The sequence below is a fragment of the Lacerta agilis genome, chromosome 10 (genome assembly GCF_009819535.1).
Source record: "Lacerta agilis isolate rLacAgi1 chromosome 10, rLacAgi1.pri, whole genome shotgun sequence".
NCBI lineage: Eukaryota > Metazoa > Chordata > Lepidosauria > Squamata > Lacertidae > Lacerta > Lacerta agilis.
Window position 1 is genome coordinate 22,302,226 of NC_046321.1, and position 25,340 is coordinate 22,327,565.

At 43.4% G+C, this 25,340-nt stretch overlaps 1 protein-coding gene across 1 annotated transcript; it reads right to left on the minus strand.

The window, feature by feature from the left end:
* Positions 1–6,305: 6,305 nt before the first annotated feature.
* On the minus strand, positions 6,306–22,399 carry LOC117053975 (tyrosine 3-monooxygenase-like). The gene is given in 15 exon segments (XM_033162382.1): positions 6,306–6,335; positions 6,337–6,416; positions 6,419–6,465; positions 7,453–7,586; positions 9,971–10,066; positions 10,827–10,883; positions 12,222–12,260; positions 12,262–12,292; positions 13,112–13,247; positions 15,028–15,173; positions 18,345–18,395; positions 19,396–19,463; positions 20,619–20,707; positions 21,042–21,216; positions 22,263–22,399. Coding segments are annotated over 15 exon segments (1,311 nt in total). The 5' UTR covers positions 22,395–22,399.
* Positions 22,400–25,340: the final 2,941 nt, after the last annotated feature.

Consider the following 25,340-nt stretch of genomic DNA (forward strand, 5'->3'; position numbering starts at 1 on the left):
CATACCTGCATTCACTAGCAGATCACCTTGATTTGCTTGCTTAACCTCCTTTCTTCTACAGGTATCATTGTTTCTTCAGAACTCGATGTTTCAGTACTTTCCTGAGCTCCATGAACTTTTCCTGAGTTCCAGGACTATTTCTTCTACATGGTCATGTGTAGTCGGAGAAGAAGACGACCGGCAACTCATTCATCGTCTTCATCCTCCTCTCCAACACCATTTTGCAGTTCTAAACCTGTCTTGTACTTTATATTGTACTTGTAAAAATTGCATATTTGCCTTTGTATGCTTCTTGAAATATCCGCCTCGCATATTACATGTGTTTTCCATATAGCTTGGTAATTAATGATATGGATGTTTATATATGCAAAGCTTTTCTGAAATGGTTTCCATTTAGAGCGTCACAACTTTGATGATATGGAAATGTTTATGTAAGGTTAAAAACATCATCTTTGTGCAGTTCTAGTCATAGACATATTTATACATATATGTTTTATTTCAATAATCCTAAATCTCCACGTTGTGCTTGCAAAAGTTGTAGTTCAAAATGTGGTAACACTTATATGCCTTATTTGAAATATTTCCTTTGGTCAAAGAATTGGTCATTCTCGGATTTGTTCAAGATATATGTGTCAAGTCTGGTGGCGTCCTACCCTTTTGGTACCCCTATTTTCTTTGAAGAATACCCCTCTATATGCTACCTTTTGGCAGTAAACCAGGTTCCCAGCTTTTCCCTTCACTCTGTTTCCTGCTGTTGATGGGAGACCTTATGTAGTTGGTTTAATTCCCATCTCGTTTCGCTGGAAACCCTTGCGTAGATGGTTTAAATCCTCATCCTGGCTGGGACACCTTTATGTAGGTAGCTTAAATCCCCTCTTGTGGCGAAAACCACTTGTACATAGGTGGCTTAAATCCCCTCTCTGGAATCGGACCCTAGTTCCCCGTTACCTGTGGTCGCTGTGGTAAGTCCAGAATCTAAAGTTCCCTCGATTCTGTAGCCTCAGAGCCACAACCCTTTTATGTTTCCTTATCCATTTTCCTTAGTTTCCAAATAAAAAATTTAAAAAAAATGGGGGAGGGGTCTGGGTAGGCCATGTAGCCCCAGCTCTAGTTATACTTTAATTTTGGGTCCCGGATCGGGACCTCTCTTATGTTTGGGCAGTCGTTATCCGTTATTCTTAATTTTGGACCTGTATCAGGTCCTCTCTTGTGTTTGGGGAGTAATTTGTTGTTTTACGCTGCACGCGAAAGTATACATGTTTATGAGGTGATTTGTTGTGTTACACTACATATTGAAGTATTTATATATGCCTAGAAGGTTTATAGTGTATCGGATCGATCATTTTTTATGTTCGGCTAGTGGTTTGTTATTTTCATGATTTTATTGCTACATTATTGTACAAGTATTTCCTCCTATGAAAGGGGTGGATGTTGATAGTTTTGCTGGTGTTTATATCACAGTCTTGATGTGGACACTGTCAGCACTGTTGACGCTTTGCCTTTTCATGTCGAGGTTTATATCGAAGCAAATGGTAATGTTTGTGTCAAGATAAATGCTTATGATATCTCTAATTTTTTTTTATATAACTAAATCAAAATTAATTTAATTTAAAACAAAAAAAGAAAGATGATATGTCGGAATACGTTTCACGGATCCGCCATGGATTCATAATTAATGGTTATTTTATGGGTTTTTTCAAGGTCTACTTTTGGTATAATTGCGCGCAAAAGTGAAAGTGAAAGCATGAATGAATAGTGTGATTCACTTACAAGATTAATCCGCCTTTATTTTGTAGATCCGGTCATGTTCAAAGTTGTTAATGAGCGTTAAACTTGCTTCCCGCCCTTTTGGAGGGCAGCAACAGTGATTTTATTGGTTAAAGTACTAATGATGATGTCACGTTTGTTCCCTAATAAAAGGCAGAGGCACCCCGCTTAGGCAGGAGGAGTAGCACGAGACCGCACGTTCTTCTTATGTTCTTTTAGTTGGGTTTTAGTTGAAGTCAAGTTTAGTTTAAGGGGCTAGGAGCGGGCTGGACGGGTTGGATGGGTTTTTCTTTAGTTAGAGTTAGATCGCGGAAGATCATTCGGTTTAGCCTTAGTTAGGTTTTCTTTAGGTTTAGCCTAGGGCTAGAATTGCGGAAGATATTTCGGTTTTAGTTTATTTAGTTAGCCTCGCGGAAGATTGGGCGCGCAGGGTCTTTAAGCTTAGGGGAACTTAGCTTAGGGGACGAGCCTACGCGGGTTCTGCCGAAGCCACTAAAGATACAACCGGTGTCTGTCTTCCTTTGGGGTTAAAGGGGGGAGTAAAGTAAAATTTTATTTTCTGTAAATTGGTCCGTCTATTCAGAGTCAGGGTATATATTTTATTTCACGAGGCAACTGTTCATTAAAGAAGGCAATTAGGAACTCACACTTCATCGGAGTCGTCAATTGGCTTACTCATCATCCTTCAGACTGTGAGGCTTGGCCGGCGACCGTGCTCAAAAGCACGCGGAACGCTGGCCACTTTCCCCGCAACTGGTACCTCGTGCATAACCAATCCAAGGCCGTGCACGAGGAGCTCCAGCACCCAAACCCCGACAGCCCCAGCCACTCTGGGTGATTTCCAGCATATTAAAAAAAAAAAAAAACATAATGAAACATTAAACATTTAAAACTTCCCTATAGAGCCTTCAGTTGTCTCCTAAAATTTGTATCTCCTTGACATCTGATGGGAGGGCATTCCACAGGGTGGGCGATATTACTGAGAAGGCCCTCACTGATTTTTGGATGTTTGCATTTGAACTACCATGTCTTCTGTAGTGTTGGGTTGCTTTGCAGAGCAATTATCACACCGTCATAGAGATTTTGTGTTTTCCATAGTGCCCTAGCTGTGTGTTGTGCTTCTGGCATGTGTTGCTTGGGTGTACTGTAGATTGCCAAAAAACATCATCATCACACACACACACACACACACACACACACACACTGCTAGGTTTTGCTTGGCAAAGTCAAAATGTTGAGGTAGATCAGAGATGGTTAACCTAGGTGCCTCCAGATGTTTCTTGACTCCAACTCCCATCATCCCAGACCATTGACTATGCTGGCTGGAACTGATGAACTGCAACATCTGGAGGTCCGGAGGTTAGCCACTCCTGGTTTATGGGATTTCTAACTTGACCCAAACGTTTGCCTGATTTCAGAATGGGCCACTTGATGTAACCAGCACATTCAATCTTTTCTATTTTTTTTAAAGGCAATGCCAGTTTATATTACACGGCTGTGTTTCTGTGTATTTCTCCCATTTACATTTATTTGCCCCATGTCATTCTTACCCTGCCCTTTTAAACAAAGCAACCACCCCGAATGTATCCATTCCCTTTTAGGGTGGTGTGGATGTGTGCAATGTGCAGCAGACAAAACACTCTACAATATCTTTACCATGTTTTGACATTTATTCCTGTTTTTATTAGCGTGGAACTTCTCCCGCATGGATTTGCTCCAGAATATGTTCATCTAACTGGATAATAGGCTGTCACAATTAACAAATCATGTCTCAGAGCCAGCCTACTCCCGGTTTGTCCGTTCCCAATAAAGTTCTTTTTAGTTCTAACCCAAGGAGTCACATGTTCAAGCAAAGCCAGTGGTAACTGATACATACTGCCCTTTCAGGACGCAGGTAAAGGAAGTATGCAATAGAATTATTTTACTGCTCTTCTTACGAGACCGTCAATTGTTGTTATTCTCCTGGGGGCTGCACATGCTTCTTCCCCATGTCAGAAATGCCCTGACTGGGAAAAGATGGCACAACAAGAAAGACTGCTCTGGCATTGTGTCCCTGATAGGTGATGCTTTATCTGTGTGGGATAGTTTTATTTTTAAATGTGGAAGAGCATTCAAATGTGCATTCTGATGCAAAAACAAAACAAAACAAACAGTTCCTTCCTTTCCTCGACTCAAATAAACAGCAGAAGGTATACCAGTGGTACTTTTAGACCTGGGTAATGTGGCCCTCTGCACCCCTCCATCTGGCCCCTAGGACTCTTCCCCTCACAGATCCTAGTTTGCACTCCCTCTTTTCCTCAATTGTGCTCTGATTATGCCCTTTGCTTGTCCACATTGTGGACAGAGGTGTTTGTAGGAACTAGTCTACTGTAGAAAGTTACTTTTCACATCTGCTGCCTTTGGCTCTGCCCACCAGTGCCATGCGGCTCCCAGAAAGTTGTCAAGCAGGGAACGTAGACCCTGGACTGAGAAAGGTTCCCCATCTGTTTTAGACCCTGGACCTATTGGTCTTACAGCCAGCCTGCCTGCCTGCCTGCCTGCCTTTAGATGGTCATGCTTCAGTTGTGAAGCCCAGGAGTGGGCGCTCTGTTCCAGTAATGCAGAAAAAGACACATTCCTGGGGTGATCTTGTTTGCATCGTGTGCCACTGTTTTGCACCTGATAGATGAACCTCTAGGTTCTAATAAAAAGCCCAGTGGACTGAACAAACCTGACGTTCTGCTCCCGCCTGGTCTAACAGATCACTTCATATGTGGTCTCTCATGCACTTCTTTTCAATATCAAGTTTCTCAAATCAGTTGGTATATTGCTAAGACAGGGTAGAAGGATCAGCTGTTTTGTTGTGTAACACAATGAGGAACGTGATATAAAGTCAGTATTATTTGCATCGCCATTCCCACCAATCAATCATCCATAGCTCACTAAGCTGATGCATCTCAGTTCAATTTCCCTCTCCCGTGCAGCTTCCTTTCTCTTTTTCTTCCAGGATGCAAAACAGTTAGGAGGGTTTCTAGAGGCACAGCTTAATGGTGCCAGCCTTAAGGAGAACCGGACTCTTATTTTTCTTGCCAGAAAAGCGGTGGGCAGGAAGCAAATACTCCCCCACTTCCCTTTCACTCAGCAATCAAGTTGAACTTTTCCTATTCGTAACTGGAAAATGACACAGGAGGAGCAAAAGAATGTCTCCTTTCCAGTTTGGGAGGAGGTAGAGAGGATGAATGTGATGTTACAGTTCCATCTTGTGGACAAAGCAGAATTATCGCCGGGATGCCAAATAGAATATGCACAATTGTGGAACATGCCGCTAATCAAAGAGGGTTCTTTGTCTCATGAGCAGCCATCCAAAGTAAGTGCAGTCTCACACGAGGCTGTGGTGGAGACATACTATATCTTTAAAACACACAACACACCACACCACACACACACACACAGAGATATTTCTGGGTGCTGTAGTTTATCCCTCACAGAGTTACAATTCCCAACAAAGCTTAACTATGACACCCAGGATTCCATGAGGGGAGGAGATGTGTTTGGAACGCACTGCAAAGGTATAGTGTGTGTGCAGTCTTGTGTTTGAGCCAGGAATTCTATGAACGGAGTGATCATTGTGCAACAGGTGCCAGAATGGATTATCCCTTGGTGTGATACAGCAGGGTTACACCAAAGAAGCCACAAGCAGTATGGAGCACAAGTGGCTTCTCTGTAGCCACTGCAGAGCATCTGATGTGCCTACAAAAGGTCCTCTGCTCAATTCTCCAACAAGACCTTGGTGGTGTGCTGCCAGTCAACGTAGACAGCTTTGAGCTAGATGGACCAATGGTTTGACTTGGTATAAGCCAACTCTCTCTGTTGTGTTGTTGTTGTTGTTGTTGTTGTTGTTGTTGTTGTTTACATTTCTACCCCACTTTTCCTCTAAGAAGCCCAATGTGATGTACGTGGTCCTCCCTATCATCATAGCACCCTTCTGAGGTAAGTTAGGTGGAGAGGCAGGGACCAGCCTAAGTACAGTGGTACCTCAGGTTACAGATGCTTCAGGTTACAGACTCCGCTAACCCAGAAATAGTACCTCAGGTTAAGAACTTTGCTTCAGGATTGAGAACAGAAATCGCGTGGCGGTGGCGTGGCAGCAGTGATAGCCCATTAGCTAAAGTGGTACCTCAGGTTAAGAACAGTTTCAGGTTAAGAACGGACCTCCAGAACGAATTTTTTTTAGGGGTGCATCTAAAATATGAAACGAGTCCAAGCTGTGTTTGGAAACAAATGTATTGATACAAGCACACATTCTCTAGGATGGAATTGGCAATCTTAACACTCAGGGGACTCTCCCCATCCTGATTATCACTTTCACAAGCATGTTTTATTACAGATTGACTATTAAGAATACTAACTAATACATTTTATCTTTGACCGAGGAAATGTCAATGACTACAAATGCACTGTAAATCACAGTTCTCTAAATTAATATTTAATATAATATAATATAATATTAAATAATCTAGTATAATATCTTATAATTGCGATAGCTTAGGCCAACTGTTTTACGAAAGCTTTTCAAAGGCATGGCAGAGAGTTTTTCAGTTCTTCTTTCAAGTGGGTAACAATTTCCTTCACTTTCTGTGGTGAGTCAAGAACCTCGACATTGCAGGTAAAGGATTATAATGAAGAGTAAAGGGTTTCTTGATCTTAACGCTGTATTTTCTGTAAAGGAATTTTTTAATCAAAATATGAGGTTTTTACGTTTTTACAAGTGCAGGCAATTATAGGGTCTGGAGAAAAGTGTGTTCTTTTCCAGTTTTATGACTGGCACCACTGGAAAATTAAATAGCGCAGGGTTTCATAATAAACTGTGGCCTCAATGTTTACCAAGTAAAACTTTTGTATGGGGATGATCCTTCCAAACTGTTGGTACATCCCCCATGCCTGGAGAAATCCCCATATAACACAGCTCAAGACCTTAAGGACCGCCTCTTCCCCATATGAACTGACCCTGACCCTGCACTTGTCATCTGAGCCCCTTTTCCATGTCCCCCCTTCAGAAGAAGTCTGAAGGGTGGCAACACGAGAATGGGCCCTTTCTGTGGTGGCTTCTCATTTGTGGAATGCTCTCCTCAGAGAGCCAGTGTGGTGTAGTGGTTAAGAGCGGTAGACTTGTAATCTGGGGAACCGGGTTCGTGTCTCTGTTCCTCCACATGCAGCTGCTGGGTGATCCTGGGCTAGTCACACTTCTCTGAAGTCTCTCAGCCTCACTCACCTCACAGAGTGTTTGTTGTGGGGGAGGAAGGGAAAGGAGGATGTTAGCCGCTTTGAGACTCCTTTGGGTAGTGATAAAGCAGGATATCAAATCCAAACTCTTCTTCACCTGGCTATTTAGTGGGTTCCTCCCAGAGGAAAAAATAATTGACTTATTTGGCATGCAGAAAACTGGGAAATAAGACCCACCCAAAAAAAGATGGCATAGTTGTCAGTGCTGTGAAATAAGGGGTGATGCTTTGTCCCTGTGTGCCTCCACTCCACAACACCACTGCCGTGGCTCACCTGACAAGTTAAGAATGCCAAAAGGACAACAACAGCTTCTGAGGTCTGTGCATGACTCCATGTTCCCATGAAAGGTGTTCTGAAGGCCAAATCATCCTCACTTGGTGATGGGCTACGTCTGCTTTGAATGAGTGCCATTGCCATACTTACTGGAGCTGAGACTTCATGTCTTCAAAGTGTTCTGCTACAAAGTAGACGTGTTGGAAGGACTGGTCCTGGTAAGGCTGGACGGCCATCACGTCTGTGTCAAAGGGTTTGTACTGTGGCTTCTTTGACAAAGCATACTATTAGTAAAGAAAGCGACAGTGTTCATGTTTGGAAATGTCAAAGATGTAGGCTTAGAATGCAAGGAGCAACCAAAGCGAAAAATTAAACGGATGTGGGAAGGAAGGGCAGGAATTTATGGGGCTTCAAAGGGGTGTGTGTGACAATGTTTAACTTAAGTAAAGAGGGAAGAGTTGTCCCTTCCCATCAAATATCAGTGTTTCCCTCACCCTTCAATCACATGACCTGTTCACCTGGATTATTTAACCTTTGGAGACAATGTCATATCTACACTTCAAGTTTGTATATTTCTAATGATGAATGAACTCCTCGTTGTGTGGCTTGGGACTGGGATGAGCAAAATGTTTTCTCCCTAAAGTGGAAATAATTGCTGCTTTTCCTTTCCTTTCCTTTCCTTTACAAAAAAAGCTCAGTCCTGAAATTGGATTAGTCGTGCTGTTCATGAATTAGTTGTGCTACCAATGTTGTCATCATGGGTGCAAAGGGATCTGACCAACTCCCTTCCCCAAAGCCCACCCCCCTCACCCCTATTCCTGTCGAGAACTGCTTAACCCTGCTTCTTATTCCCTTCCTCTTAACTAAGCTGCTGGCAGGAGGACACTAGCAGCAGGTCTCAGGGAGCTCTGGGGAACTGCATTCCCAGGGTCCCCGGTGCCTGGGATACTGTGGCTTCCGTCTCCTTAGAAGCCAGGGAAGCCTCACGCAGAAGCCTCCAGAGAGCCCTTCCATTGCTACTGCCCTGCCACTACCCTGTGGGTTTGGAGGAAAGAAAGGAAAAGGGTGTAGTGATAGGTAGGTAGTGATAGGTAGGTAGCAAATCCCAACATGATCTTGCATTGGGGTAAAACTCTGCTGTTCGTATTCCAAATCCACCATGCTCTTTATTTGCCATTACTGTTACTTGCCATTTCTTCCAGAGATGGTGTAAGAACTAGAGGAGAAAAAACTGCTTTGACCCAAAGGACACAATTTTTTTTTTTTTAAGGGGACCCAAGACTCTAGTTGCTTGATTAGCAATGCACTGTATGTGGGAGATCCCTGTGAGAATCCTCATTCAATCTAAACCAGATGCATCAGTAAAAACATGCAGATATATTGTGTTTCAGGCCTTGGGAAAGGCCAGCTGAAAGGTTTCAGAACCTCAGGCGTGAGTTTTCAGGCAGAGCGCTTCCTTCTTTGCTGTGAGAAGTTCTGCTTTGAAAATGATCAGATGACCGATGTGACTGTAGGGAGCTAAGGGAGCCCTGTTTTTCTGCAAGTGAAGCATGCCAAGGTTGTGAGCACTGCCAATTGTGAAGTATGGGCCATTACATTTTACTGTATGTAGGCTAGACTCCAGCCGGGGTGTTAACATGAAATTCATTTGATTTAATGCAGAACAGCTGACAATACAGTAAAATTACAGTGCAAAACGCAGGGTCTCGGGTGCATTTCTATAGCTCAGAAAACGTAAGGTTGGCCAGCAGGCAAACTCTTTCATGCTAGTTGGGATTTGAATATCGTCGTATAGCTCTCACCTCCTATTTTGAAAGGCAAAGCTAGGTTTCTAGGCCAAGTGATGGTTGAAAAATAGGATTGAAGTTTTGCCTTAAGGATTCGGCTACAAAACCAAAACAAGAGCTGTCAATTAAAAGCACATGGTAATCCACTGCTTAAAACAAATACATATTTTGAAAGTCATCTTTTGATAGCTTTGCAGAGAGACATAATTACATAGCGGATAGATTGCTAGACCAGAAAGGTGCTCTGACTTCCACAAGGTGAGTCCAAATTTGAAGAGGGTGTTAGCAGGGCACACTGTGGTGGACCCCATGTTACTGCCCCCCTCCGCATATTTCAGCAGGTGGCTGTTCTTTACACTGCACAGGGAGTTGATTGGGTTGACTTACCAAGTGAGTGCCAGACTCTGCCGTTATAATTGCCCACAATGCCCCAGAGCAACAACACATCATTCTGGGGGTGTTTTGCTTTTTAACTATTTTAGGGTTATGGTTTTTAGAATTAGGGATGTTTTGATGCAGTGGTGGAACTGTTTTATTGTGCTTTTTAAAGAATGTATAGGTTTTATAATTGATTTATAGTTGCAAACTGTTTAGAAGCCATTTTGGCATGTAAGCAGTATATAAATTTAATAGAACAACAACAGTTGAGGGGGACACACACACACCACAGAAATCTTTTCAATATCCTGACCTCATCATTTTATTACACTCTGCTGGTGACTTGGTAGCTTCACCATTAATTAGAAACATGAGGGACAGATTCATTTTTAAAATGAAGCACATGAGCATTAGGCGGTAATGCTGCCCTCTAGTGATCTCAGCTTGTAAGTTTATTCTAATGTTAAAATAATACTTGGGGAGAGGGGGGGAAACAAACTTACCATCAGCTCCCCATAGGAGGACAGGAGACCTGCTCCATAGGCTTTAATAGTTCCATTTTGTTTGCAGAGTCCAAACTCAACAGTAAACCAATAGAGCTGGTAAATACAAAGAGGAATGGGTGGTGGACTATGAAAACTGCTTTGAGACAGTCCCAGCCCCACCAGGTATCCTGTGATTGTATGTAGTCACTATGTCCCTGGAAATACACTGCATAAGTTTATTTATCTGCGTTGATGTTTGCTCCTCAGAGGCCACTGCCTGCTGGCAGCCATTTTGATTCCCCCACAATGTCAAACAAATGGTGGCTCTTGAGGCCAACAAAACTTAGTGCTTTGGGGTGGGGAAGTTGAGGGCAAGCATCTGCTAGACCCACCTTGGGTTCTGTTTCTCATGGTAGGAAGACAGGTAGCCAATGCCATGCCCTCCATATGTTGTTGGACTACAATTCATTATCCCTGACCATTGGCTGGGCTGGCTGGGACTGATGGGAGTTGGAATCCAATAATATTCAGAGGGCAACCTGTTGGCTACCCCCTGTGCTGGAATGTGATTATATCACCTTGCAAGAATCACATAAACTTTGGGCACCACAAATCAGGATGAATGCTCCATACACAAGTCATTGGGATGCCATCTGGGTTTGTTGGGAACAATTGTATATATATCTCTCCATAAGGAGGGTGCAATTTGCATTTTCTACCTCAATGACCCACAAATGTCCTGACATTAAAGAACAAATAAAACTAAAACCAACCACTGAGCATTTTCTAGGGGAGCTTGAAATGGTTTATATTTTGAGCCTTTGGTATTATGCCTGCAGTATGAAAATACATAAATATATATATATATACTCACTGTTGACAGTTTTTCTATATCAGCATCAGATGCTCCAAGAGAAGCTAAACCAATATCCTAGATCAAGGATCAATATATTTATTGAAAGGCTGGTTTATGAGAACATACAGTCCTTTTTGTGAATTATTATTACACTGAAGATATGATCCTTAGCTTAAGGACAAACATCTGTGTAGTTTTGTATGCCTGTAATTTCCCCAGTTTAATCTAGTATATCATGTAGGTTAATAATAATAACAACAATAAATTCAGAGCTAATGCTGCATATATGGATTATAGTTTAGCCAAGTGTGCAGGATATAGGGAAGCATAACACATAAATTTCTAGTATGAAATAGACTTTCCTGGTCCACACCCATGTGATTTGAGACACATCTGGCAACATCAGCGCAGAACTAGGAACCAGATCGCTTGCACTTAAAAAAATGATGTAATCTAACCATGCTCAGCTGAACACAGAATAGAAAAAAAACTTGACCTATTTCCACCTTAATGAAACCTAGCAAAACTATGTCATGTTGAGTGCCGTCATTACCATTTGTCCATTCTCAAGGAGGAAGTAACCCTCCTTTTTAGTGCAACTCTGAAGCAAATGTTTTGGGGGTTTTTTTTAAAGGTAAAATAAAGGCCATCTATAACCCTCTGCCACATATCTAGCAGATAAATCCCCAACCTATTTCCCCCCCTTTAAATTGACATGCCCCTGAAGAGCACAGACAATTCCAGGATGCCTTTTCCGGCTCATCCAACCCCTGAAACATTTGAAAATGGCTGGATCAAATAATTTGGCCCCCTACTATCTGGCATAAATAATTTGGAGTTGAACTGAGCCTTTCGGCCAGACCAAGTAACTGGGCAACCTCCTTGCACTTGAGGTTTAGAGCACTCCAGACCCTGGTCCCATAAAAATAGTTCTAATATTACATTGTTCCCTTCTTTTCAAGTCTTGGAGGCTACTGCATGCCATCCCTCCTAATAATACATCCCACTTGGGTGAAGTCTCTAACACATTCTGTTTTGGGTGGGGGAATTAGGTAGCAAATTAGGTTTCCTATCTGGCATAAATGATTCTACAGAACAGGGGCTCGTTCCTGACCATTGGCCATGTTGGCAAGCACTGAAAGGATCTGGGGTGCACCTGCATTCGGAGGACCACAAGTTCCCCCCCTCTGATTGAGGACAATCTTAGATCGGAGATCCTGTATATCAGACTATTTGTCCACTGGCCCAGTGTTATCTACTCTGACTTCTGAGGCGCTGCCAATGGTCTCGGACTTTCTTGTTGTTTGCTTCTGCTCCATTTGACTGGAGATACCTGGGACTTCCTGCATATAAAACATGTGCCCTTCCACCAAGCCAAGGCCCCTTTCCCTGTCAGAACAACAGAAACGTTACCTGAGAGAACTGGGCAAATTCTTTGTCAGCTAACATGGGGGACATGGCCCAGCAGTTCATGACAGCAATCACTGTTGAAAACGAAAACATACACTGTTGTTTTTTTAAGAGTCATAAGGTGTGTCCCTTGCTTCTACCTGACAATCCTTGGATTGCAACATCTCAATCCAGCGAATGTGCCTAAAATGCCTCTTTAAACTCCACAACACATAAGGAGATAGTGACAGTGGCTTTAGTGGACTGTTCCTTTCTATTCCTCTTGATGAAAGAAAGAAAGGAAGAAAGAAAGAGATAGATAGATGATAGATGATAGATAGATAGATAGATCGATGATAGATAGATAGATAGATAGCATAGATAGATAGATAGATAGATAGATATAGTTAGATAGATATCGGGGGAGGGGACTGCATGTGATCAATGCCAAGTGAAGTTTGAACCTCAGACACATTTATACAACTTCTAACGAAACAGGAATTTGGCATCTCAAATGCTGATGTTGGATCCTGATCTCAAGATCTGAAAGCCAGTGGAACATAATAAAATACGGATGGTGGGTGGGTGGGGGGGCGGCGGGGGGGGGGGGAGAGATGGATAATAGAAGTTACTGTGTGGCCAGAGAAGGGTGTGCGTGCGAAACATATCATAATAGATTGATGCTGACAGTCAAAACTAGGCTCATGCCAAACGGAGTGAGAATCTTGAAGGCTTCCTATAACCTTTTCATGCTCCCATTAGCTCTCTGAGAAATAAGAGTCTTCACGCCCCCAATCCGAGCAGAACAGAAATATTGTGCTATATGGAAGCACTGAACCAGCTTCTACAGAGCCACTGCTGGCCTCCCTGGCCACTACCTGAGAATGATACATGATCACCCGACTCCTACTCACGGTTCTGGGGAATGCATTGGGGAAGACGAGTGCCTTATGTATTGGGTTGTCTGAAAGACACGGAATGCCAGGCTAGCAAGGAAATCCCGAGCCGACCGAAGCCCTGCAGCTGGCCTCAGCTTGAAGCCAGTTCTTTCTGCAAGGAAAATTAAAGGAGGGGTAAAATTTGAATAGGGTGTGCTGGAAATAGGCATTTATTTATTTATTTATTTATTTATTTATTTATTTATTTATTTATTGCATCCCAAACTACTTAGTGCAACCTACCATGGACTACTCAGTTTTCATGAATGCCATCATGCCATGGAAACATGTCTTTACCTTTCTCTGACAGGGCTCTCCACTCCAGCTGTGGAATGCTTAGCTCATGAGTTCTTCTCACTAAATGATTCTGTAACCTTCTCAGGTTAATAATTCTTCGCAAGCAACTTGCAAAATTGTGTAATATAAAATTGTAACTGCAACAACCACACAAGAGTTGATGGGTGGGGTAGAGGAAGGGAGAAGGATTTAGTAAGAAGAGTAACTTGTAAAACTTTTACTTGTGATTTATGGCTCTCTAATAAAAGTGGGCTGCAATAAAGAATAGGGGAGGTGGGCAGGGGGCTCACTTGGACTGAATGCTTAACATCTCCTGGAAACCCAAAGAGAGTTGAAAGGAAATTCATGACCAGTTGCCCTAAAGGAACTTGCAGGGACTAATTTCTACTCTTAGCCTCCAAATACAGCTACATAAAATTGTTTTCCCTTTTTGGCTATAGGTTTTCGTTCCTTGGAATAAATCATGGTCTAGAATCTGGATAGATGCATTCCAGAAACACAGTATTCTCTCTCACTCTCTTTAATGACTTGGAAAGCCATCCTTCAGTTTTGTAACAAGGTAGTACAAAACCAGTTGCTGTATTGTGTATCGAGGCCCCGTGACCAGCCTGTTCCCTAAGGTATAAATAACTAGACACCGCGCAGCATATTGGTTTGGGATCAAATAAGGCCACAACTTTATTGGTTACACATGTGAGGTTTGGCCATAGGCATTGTGGTAAGCAACTGCACATGTCACTCCTGTTCATATGCTGGGAGTGTTTCTTAGGGTGAAGCTGGGGGGAGGGATGCCCTATTACCTACGTCAAATTGGGGCATCCCTCAAGCAGTCCCTGTTGGAGGAGTGGTATGGCCCTAGCTTCCATCTGGGCATTGGGCAGGAGCCACTCCTTCCGGATCCCTTTAACAGGATACCCTTACCCGTGGAGGGGCAAGTGGAGGCTACAACCTCCCCTCCAACCAAGACTAGGCTTACCCAATGTCTATCTTCCATACAAAGTTGTGACGATTGCTATGAGACAGGCGAAAACCCAAATGGCCGTGCCAATTAGCCAAGTGGGGAAAATTCTGGCCCTGAAAAAATTAGGTGACCGATATTGTCCATAGCAAGGTCGAACCATCCATGAAAAGCCCTAATCTGAGGGGACAGAGGGTGGGAGAACTGGCAGAGCAAGAGAAAGGCCAAAAGGCCATGCTGGCCAGGCATTTAAACTTCCACAGGGTGCAACACTAAGGGCTGCAATTGGTCGGTTGGTCCTGTGCCCAAGAGAACACCCACTAACTCCTGCCGCCATTGGCCCATTTGGCAGCAGGAATACAATCCGGCCTGTGATAGGTTGGTTTACCAGGGAGGCTTGGGGCCTGCCCACAAAGCCGCCCACCAAAAAAAGGGAGCGAACGGACTTTTAGGGTAATGCATGGAAACCAGTTGCCATATTTTAGGAGGAGGAGGATGTGATAGGTGAACTCATCCCAGCCAGTTCTGAAATATTGTTGGGTGTGCCCCATTACAAACCCCCCATTTCCAGACTTCACTTCTGCTACTCATAAGAACACCCTTACTTGGCAGCAGTCCTAGTGCCATACCGCCTTACCTGTTAGAAATGCAGAGATATCCTGCAGCTGAGGAATATGGCTTGCTTGATACCCGCAGTATTTTTCCAGCTGATGAAAGGCCACCAGATATTGGTGGCAGGCATGAGTGGGATAAAGACTGCTTAGCTTCTGGTAGACTTCTCTCCTGAAAACAATAGCGGTGTTAGCTTACAATGGACCTCTTTGCAAACAGCATATTTTAAATGATATACCACACACATAAGACACGCTTTTCTCATAACAGCAACGGGGCTGCGGGGCATGTTGACATCATGTGCACATGTTGTGGGGCATGCGCACACAGTGTGGTGACATCGTGTGGCCCTGGGCCCCCTCAGCTCCGGAGGCAAGGCAATGTGCCTGCCCCCTGAATGCAGGGATCTCAACTAAAGCATCCATGACAGATGGCCATCCAACCTCTGCTTAAAAACCTCCAAGGAAGGAGAGTCCACCACCTCCTGAGGGGAGTCCATTCAACTGTTGAACAGCTCTTACTGTCAACAAGTTCTTACTGATGTTTAGTTGGAATCTCCTTTCTTGTAATTTGAAGCCATTGGTTTGGGTCTTACCCTCCAGAGCAGGAGAAAACAAGATTACTCCATCTTCCAGGCGACAGCCCTTAAGATATTTGAAGATGGCTGTCATATCTCCTTTCACTCTCCTCTTTTCCAGGCTAAACACACCCAGCTCCCTCAACCATTCCTCATAAGGCTTGGTTTCCAGACCCTTGGTCATCTTGATTGCCCTCCTGGATCCATGCGGGCACCAAATGGACATGTGTTGGACATCTGCTACTGGTATTTCATGGTGTTCACTGCCGTGAACACCAATATGTACATGAAAAATGATTTGCCATGTAAAGCAGATATGAGGAACCTGTTGCACTCCAGCTGTTGTTGGACTCCAACTCTATCAGCCCCCGCAAGCAGGGCCAGCAGTCAGAGATGATTAAAGTAACTGTCTTTAAAGGGAAGAAACATGTTTAGTTGTTGGAAAGAGAGCATGTAATAATCATGCAATGGCATGGAGCCTTATGGAAGTAGGTTTTTATTCAGCTCTGGGGCTCTCACACATTTGTAAACATTGTTTTATGAAAATTGAGATCATTCTTGGAAATGCTGACTAAGCCAATAACCTTTTCCTGTTTGAGTATTGTATTTCTCTCTCTGTCTCCTGCTCAAGTGTTGCTATGAAGGGTGAAATTCAGCATCGCATAATGTTTGTCTCTATTTTCAATCAATATCAAGACTAGGGTGCAGTTTACATTAAAGAATGAGAAACAAAGGACATCAGCTTCCAATGGTGGTTATTGTTAGTATGGTTTGGAAAAACCCAAAAAAGCTTTATGAGCTTTAGACCACTTCCACAATCAGTCAGGAAAAGTTCAGGAGAGCAAGAAACCAGACTTGTGCTTCCTACGCAGCATGGTTGAATTCAGCAAGATATTTGGTCCATTATTCTGTCCTATTTCTTCTTATCAAAAGCAGGGTTGAATAATCTGTTTCAATTCAAGAGCTGCATTCACTTGTGGGCAACCATAGCAGTGGTGGGCAGGGCCAGAGGCAAAAGTAGGGAAATGCCCTGCAGGGTGTAGGGTAGCACAACACCATCTAATCCTCCCTGTGAGGAAATCAGAATGATTTCTGATTTTGACACATCATCAATGGTCCCTGGAGGCATCCCGTCATGGCCAGTGGTCATGAATTTCTCTAAACCTCTTTCAAAGCCACCCATGTTGGTGGCCTCATGCAAGTGATCCCAAGAGTAGTGCAGTTACATAATTAGACTGCAGACTAACTGTGGTGCCTTCCTGGTGTTTTGGTGCCCTCCAGATCTTTAGACTACAGCTCTCATCAGCTCCAGCTACCATGGCAATGGTTAGGGATGATGGGCATTGTAGTCCAAAACATCTGGAGGGCATTACATCGACTGCCGTCAGCTCTAGACTGAGGGAGGACTCATCCTTTTGTGCTGTGTCTTTAGGCACAGGTCTGGGATTTCTGGGTCCGGGTGTGACCTGGGTTTTTTTTCTGCTGCTGCTGCTGCTGCTGCTTTTCCCAGGGGGAAACTGTATTTTACTGCTGAATTGAAGCAAACAGCAATCGGGTTTTCTGTGGATTGTCATTTGCTCTGATTCAGAAATAAAAAAAAATGAGTTTTCCCAGGGAAGGCAGCAGGACAAAACAAAAACAAACAAACAAACAAAAACATGACGTGGACCTGGAAATTCCAGACCTGTGCAGAAAAACAAGTGTGGGTGACTCGGCCCTGCTGTGTTCAGGCAGCCCTGCTGCTCATTCTGTTGTGCCAGGCTTCTGCCCTAAAGACCTGCTCTGATGGCTCCACAGTATGAAAGTGGTCCCTTTGAAGAGCGTAGCTAGAAGAGAGACCTACTGAATTGTTTAGGAAAAAATATCAGCCACTTTGCTGAGCTACTGAGCTGGCCAAAGAGTGTGCTGTCCAAGAATCTGGAATAATAATTTGTGGATTGAGTTGGAATATGGGGTGAGGGTCAGTATACCCATCTCTTCTCCAAACTGTACCCAGGCACAGACTGTAAACTTGTTTTGGCCACTAGCCACCTAACTGCGTCAACAGTCTACAGCTGCTTAATGCACTTTGTAAATCCCACTGGTTGGTTTTACACTAGATGTGTACATTGCACAACCAACGTCTTATTTATTTGTCACCTAATAATACAAAATGTCTCTAGATGACTTACAGGGGTGCCAATTTGAATAAAATATTGTGGGGCGGGGCCAGGTAAGCCCCGCCCCATATAATCAATCAGATGGTGCATTGCACACACACCATTTAAATGGGAATGCCCATCAACTTTGCGGAAGCCTGTCCCCCTCTAATATTTTATTATGGGGACTGAAGCCCCCACAGCCCCTAGAAGTTGGCTCCTTTGATGACTTACTAAAATACCACCCACCACCGAGAAATGGCAATAAGCAAGATCACCATATTCCCTCAAAACCTTGGAATAAGAGGCATGTCCTAACCTGGGACCCAAAGTATGTTGTTCCTGTCAGTATCGAGCAGGCAGACTCACTGGGATAGGCATTCTATAAAAAGGGGCCACCACTCAAAAGGCTCTCTCCCTTGTATGAATCTCTCTTTGATGGGGCACCTGGAGAGGGGCCTCCACTTCCAATGTTGGAATCAGATGTGCAGTGTTGCATATGGTTCGAGGTACCAGTATTATTTTCCATGCCAGAGAATGGAAAGGTGGGAAGGAGCCATTTTACATTCTCACCTTCCCCCACATGTTCTCCGGTTTTTGTGGGCCATTGTGACACCAGGCACTTACCATGTAGCCGTTTCCTGGGCTGTGTACTCAACTCTTGGCAATGGGTCACCCCTGTAAAAGAGCACATGTGATTAGAAGTCCCTTACTTGCTACAGATATAGGAGATACCGAGGATCTTCTAGAAAGTGTCCCTGAGGCCTGTTGTTTGTTGATCAGGGACAGAGCTACCAACTTGAATACAATATTGGTGGGCCTAGGTTTGCCGCGCCCCACATAATTTTAATATATGTTATTATTACTTACTTATCAAACCTTTATTAGGCATTTACATGTAAAATCGCGAGAGAAAGAATCACATACAGGAACTTTAAAATATATATATACACAAAGAAACAACAATTAAACTCATAGGCTGATCGTATGTGTGTATTAGTAAAATCTAGAATTTTGTCCTGTTAAAGTACTCCTTGAAGCACTGCTGCCAAAAACTCGGCTACCCCCGCAGTCACCCCTTGGTCAATGTCAGAGAGACAGAATCCAACACTTCCACCCTGCTGCGGTTTCAAACCGTCCAAAAGGGGGGACAACACGCGTTCACACAGCGTACTGTGTAGTGGACAATAAAAGAGAATATGCTCTAGAGTGTCCGGGACATTCAGGGAACATCTGCAGTATCTCTTGTTTCTGGGAATATTCTGATATCTACCCCTGACAAATGCCGAGGGAAAGATATTCAGTCGGGCCAACATAAATGCCCTACGTTGGGCTGGTATTATTAGTTTAGTGACATAGTTGACCCTGCTATCTAGGATATTTAAATCATAGAATATGGGAGAGCAAATTTTATTTACTGCTGCCACAATATTTTGTCTCTCAACATCCTTTAGTCTAATTTGGACATATTATTATTAAATATTATAAGCCAAAGTATTCCTAAAAGTAACTACAGACCTTCACTATCTTTTAGAAGTTCTCCCTTTTCTCCCTGTTTTCCAACAGAGGAGGCCACAGAAGTCTGCAGAAAACTATACTACAACTGCATGAATGTGTGAGCGGTGAAGAAAAATGAGAGAATGGTTATTGCTTTCATTTTGTTTTATTGTGCACTTACTGTCTGAAATTGAAGGCCAGGTCAGCGATAAAAGCCCTTCGCTTCCTGTATTCAGCATCTGTGTATCCCTAAAAAGGGATAAGAGACAACCCTTCACTGCAGTAAGCAGGATAGCCAAAAAATATAATATAATAAGATCCAAATTCTTAGCGTATGAATGTAGTTCTGATAATGAGAGCCTGTCTAAATTCAATTTAACTGGCCTAGGAGGGCAAGGATCTAGCAAGGCTCTGACAAACCCCAGCTACAAAGGTTGCAGTCAAACACACCACCCAGAGAATAAGCTCCAGTGAACATTGTGGAACTTCCCTCCAGCTAAACATTATAGGATTGCACTGAAAGACTGCTAAGGCACCTACAATATTTTTATTCACGTTTTGATGGACATTTTTAATTGTATTTTTGTTAGCTTGCTAATGCAGATATAAAAATATTTCTGAAATGTGTTTGATATTTTATTTATGTTTAGGACTCTGTTCGTGTTGTATCTATATGCTGACCATTTATTTACAGTTCTGGCAGGTGCTTTGGAACACACAGCATATAATTAAACTGGAGGAGGAGGAGGAAGTGGATTTTGAAATGCAAACCTGTAGTGCAAAAATTCTGATTTAAAATTTAGGGTGTTGGCTCTCGAGCCTCCTTGCAAAATGGAGTTTAATGGAGACATGGTGAATAATCATCACAGTTCCTGGTCATAAGACAAGTTGAAAATGCCCAGAGGATTGAGCAAGCAAATTAGTTTCAATTTCAATTTTTCCTATATTCTTATTCCTGATTAATTAATACATGCAGACAGCATCATCAATGTACAGGATGCTTTATAGAGTCGCCCTTCCTCTCAAAGTAGCTCAGGGTAATGTATAATGTATCCCTTTTATTCCCCAAAGCCTGGGTGCATCTTCAAATGGTGAGGAGGGCCAATGCCAATCCATAGAATTGTAGAGTTGGAAGGTACCCCAAGAGTCATCTAGACCAACCCTCTTCAGTGCAGGAACCACAGCGAAAGAAAACCCTGCCAGGTCCAAGTGGAGCAAATTCCACAATTGCAATTCCTTTGCTGGAAAGGAACTAACAGTCTACATTTCAGCAATGGCTGAGATAATAAAGAAAGGCTTCGCGGAAGAGGGCAAATGAAGTTAGCAACTGCCCAGTTAGATATGCAAATCATAGAGTTTGTTAACTGGGCAGCACTCCGTTATCACCAGGTCTAAATAACTCACCGGATGGTCATGATCCAGATCAGGGTCAAATTTGGTGATCAGGTGATGGCAGTTGTCAAGGTCTCGTATTTTCTTCGGGAACCACGGTGCTGCAGCCAAGGGTATAAACCACAGATTGTGAGTACATGGTACCTACATCATGTGGGGGTTGAACAAGAGCTGGAGTCACTGCAGCTCATATAATTTAGACGGGACACCCCAGATACACCTGTGGAACACCCTAGATTTGCTGGCCAGGGATGATCACTCCCGGAGGGGTGAAGGATTCCCATACCCAAGACTTCAGCAATCATCCAACAGGCTTAGTTATTTATGGTATTACAGCTTAGTTAACCCATATGAATATTACACTACTGGTTAAAAAAATGTTTATGTGTCTACAGTATATGGAAAAGTGAGGCAGAAGCCCAGCAGATTGCTTACCTCTTTCTTCTTGGTTGGCTTTCACATCCTCTGCCACCCTCTTTAAGGAATTGGTGAGGCTGCTGACCTCGCAGTTAGGAACTTCACATCTCACGAAAAATTCAAGGTCATCTGCAGTGTTTCTAGATACTTTAGCTGGTCTGGTTTCAAGGTGATAGATTTTAGTATCGAACACCTGTAAAAGGCAGTCCTACATAAGCATGTATTGTGTGTGTGTGTGTGTGTGTGTCTCCAATTGCAATGCACAGGGTTGTTCACAAAAGTAATAAGCAAGTCAACAAAAGTAGCAAGCAAGTAAAAGTAATAAAATATGAGCTCGACTTCCCCTCCTTCCCAGCTCAATTGAGCAATCTGGAACCAAACCTCTAGTTTAACCGGAAACTGTGCTACACAATCTTATACATCTCTACTTGGGAAGTTAAGTCACATTGTATTTGAATAAGATTGGTGCCCATTTAAGTGCACATGGGATTGCAGCTCTAACAAAGGCACCATTAAAAGTATGCCCACTAGCCCTAATGGCCATGTTCTGCATCCACTGTCAGAGGCAGTAAGCCTCAGAGTACCAGTTGCAGGGAACCATCAGTGGGGCAAGGGCTGTAGCTCTCGGCTCCTGTTAGTGGGCTTCCCATAGGTACATGGCTGGCCACTGTGTGGGTACTGGAAAATATGTGTCCTCCTTGGCGTGATCCAGCAGGAATCTTCTTATGTTATTGAGGCTGATATGCAAATATTCCTCTACTACAATCATTGGTAGGGCATGTTGTTAATTATCTCCACATCTCTTCATCACCCTGCTCCAAATTAACATTTGATGCACAGTTTTGGGCAAACATGCTGGGAGTTTACTCATTAAAAAAATGAATTATGTTGGTGATGATCACTGAAAACTAATACCCTGCCCCCTACAGACATTTATTTATTATTTTTCCATTGCTAAGATCTTAAAAACATTTTCATTGCTTTCTATTAAAAAAAAGGAAATCTATATCAAAATAAGCCTCACGAACCTGTATATAAAGCACTTTTTTAAAAGAAAGAAAGAAATCATAGTCTTGTAAGATGAAAAGAGGCAAGGGTTCAAATCCCCACTCAGCTATGAAGGCCACCTCGTGACTTTGAGCCAATCTCAGTTTAACAGGGCAGGCTAAAAATGGGGAGAATAAAACTCTCAAGCTCCTTGGAGGAAAGGCGGCATATCAATGTGATAAAGAGATGTACCTCGAACACTTTGGCCGCCCTGGAAATGCCAGCTTTTCTCCCGTTGCGGAGGGCGAAGGTTAGCGTCAGTGTGGCTTTCCCCCCAGCCTCTCTTTCCCCCGCAGAAGGTTCTTTCTTGGTCGACGGCTCCATCCTCGAGGGCAACTCCTCGTCTAGGTTCGTGCGGGTCTGCCGGGGAAGATGTCCTGCGTCAGCCTTTCAGTCGAGGCAAAGCAGTCTTGGCTCTTCCTGGGAGGAGGCGGAGAGCCCACCTGCCAGATGCGCCCCGCGCCTTCCAGGAATGGCAGCGGCAGCGCCTTTACGCACCTGGCAAGCAATCGAGGAGCTGTTCGTGGGGAGAGGGAAATCTGCCCACGACGGCTGGGGACTTGTCCTCCAGCACTTGGGACGTGGGCTAGCGCAACCCAGAGGGGCGAGAGATGGCGGAGTCTCTGCTCACGTGTGGCCAGTCGCACCAGGAGAATCGGAGGGGGGACCAACTTGAGAAGGTACTCCAAGCAGCGCCTTAATAATAATTATCATTCAAAGCAGGGCGAGTTCCCCCCTCGACTGGATATTTTGACCTTACCGATTGGTGAGCTTTATGCTCGCTTTAATGTTGACGGGTGTTAAATTGCTAAAACGTCTGTTAAATTGTGCATTATTATTTTTTTAGTTATTGTGCATTGTCTTTTTAATTATTGGTTCTAGATTTGTATTTGGTCTCCTTGTTGTACAACTGTTTGGGTTTTTGTTTTTGCTTTAAAAAACGCCCTGAGCACCGATATATTTCCTGGGAAATGGGGGATATAAATAAGTGGATTATTGACTAGTATGTATGTGTTATTAGGTATAGATTACCTATTCAGAACATAAGGTAAGGGCGATCAGTCGAATTGTTTTTGGTTTTTTTTAAAAACTCGACAAAGAGCCAGAAGTACGGTAGCTTGGATATAGACTCCGGCTAGGATTTGTGTTCAAATCACAACTCAGCTATGAAGCTCTTTGGGTGGCCAGTGGCCAGTTTGTGTCTCTCCTCCTAGTCTACTTCATAGGAGAACCACGTGCGTCTCTTGGAGCTCCTTGGAGGAAAGGTTGGCAAATAGATGTAACGATATAGATTTAGGTAGTGTTTTATTGCAGTGTGTTGCGCTGATTTTATGTCATGCTTTATGTTCAAGGCACTGATAAACTGAATAGAAATTAATTAATTCGTCGATTCGTGTATAAATCCCGTCAAACTAAACAGGGGTCTGAAAACAACGGAGTCCGTTAAACTATGATAAAATTCTGGACCTCCGAATACCTGGGCTGTCTGGCGTCGGTCCACACACGCACCCTACCCTTGGTATGGATCTGCAATTGTGTGTTGCCTTGTGAGGAAGAAAGTCCGGCTTGGATGGCAGCTGTGCATTTGTGAAATGTTTTGTACTGCATTGGTCGCTCACCTGACGTGGGAGGGAAGGTAAGCCGCCTCGAGTCCCTATCAGGGAAAAAGGCGGTGTATAAATAAATATAAGTTCGCATCCGTCTAGGGAGACAACGGAGGGGAAGAAGAAGAAGAAGAAGAAGAAGAAGAAGAAGAAGAAGAAGAAGAAGAAGAAGAAGAAGAAGAAGAAAGCGAAGGCAGATTCCCCGGCCACTGAAAAATAAAGATCTGCTCTCCAAGGTACCGCCAGTAAGGCAGAGGGTGCTTCTCCTAGACTAGAGCCAAGTGCCCCCAAACAAACACCATACGTATTTAGGGAAACTGTAAATGGCTTCTTCTTCTGCTGCTGCTGCTATAGGACTTTTTATCCTGATTATTTTGGAAAATCAGTGGCTGGAACAATAATGCTGGATGTGAGAGAAGGAGGCTGGTGGCTAAAGATGGTAGGGTTAAAAAAATAAAAATAAAAACCTGTCCTTTATTTTAAATCTTCTCACTTGAAAGGCAACACCACAAAGGAAAGGTTTGCGGTTTAAAAACGGACTGAGAAATATTACCTCCCTTTAACTCAATGCGTTGGATAGGGAACGGGGCAGCAGCGGAGTTATTCCTTGTTTTGTTCTGTTTAAAATGGACAATGAAATACCGTGTGTGTGTGTGTGTGTGTGTGTGTGAGAGAGAGAGAGAGAGAGAGAGAGAGAGAGAGAGAGAGAGAGAGAATCATAGAGTTGGAAGGGATGCCGAGGGTCATCTAGCCCAACCCCCTTTAATACAATAGCAATGCGACATAGATATGGATAGCAATAAACGTGGATACTTCTTCGTTAGACAATTCCTGTCCAAGGTGCTGAAACTGGATCCTAAAAACCCAGTACAGATTCATGCCAAGCTGGTACCGGTATATATTCCAGCTACCCCAATGTGAGGTGATGCTGGTTTTCCTCTCTTGACCGGTTGTTAACCTCCGGGAGCAAAGCAGGATGGAGTTATTCTGAAAAATCTTTTTTTAAAATCTATTTATCATATTTTAAAACTATATAGGCACCTACAATTAAGCTAGGGGTGGGCAAATATATCACCAGCGGAATACAAATGCCTCTAACTGGGGCTGACTCGAAGACAGAATGAAAGTATTGGGTTTTTGTTTTCGTTTTTGTTTTTTGTCTGTCCTGCTACTAAAAAGACAAAGAAATAAACAAATAAATGGCGTGGGGGGAGGGTGGTGGTGGTTAGAGGGCCGGACTAGGATCTGAGAGGCCAAGTTTCGAATTCCCACGCAGCCATGAAGTGCATAGATGACTTAAGGCCAGTCACTGTCGTTCAGCCTAACCTACCTCACGGGGTTGTTGTGAAGGTAAAGTGGGGAGGGGGGAAAGCGCGAATGCCGCATTGAGCTTCTTAGAGGAAAGGGGGGGTATAAATGCGGTGCATATATAAGAGTTAGCGATTAGAGTCCTTTAGAGGGGTTTTTAATGTTAGTTTAGCCCTACTGTTTTGTTGGTGATAAAATCAGCCATTTTTAATTTAGAACTCAGGCACGATGTAGCGGGTCATTTTTAGCAGAAAAGCTATGGAAAGAATCGGTGACATTTTGTCTTTTTTAAAAAAGTAAGCGGAGTTTATTTTGAAAGCTAGATAGTGGGGAGAGAGACGGAGACAAAGCGATGTGC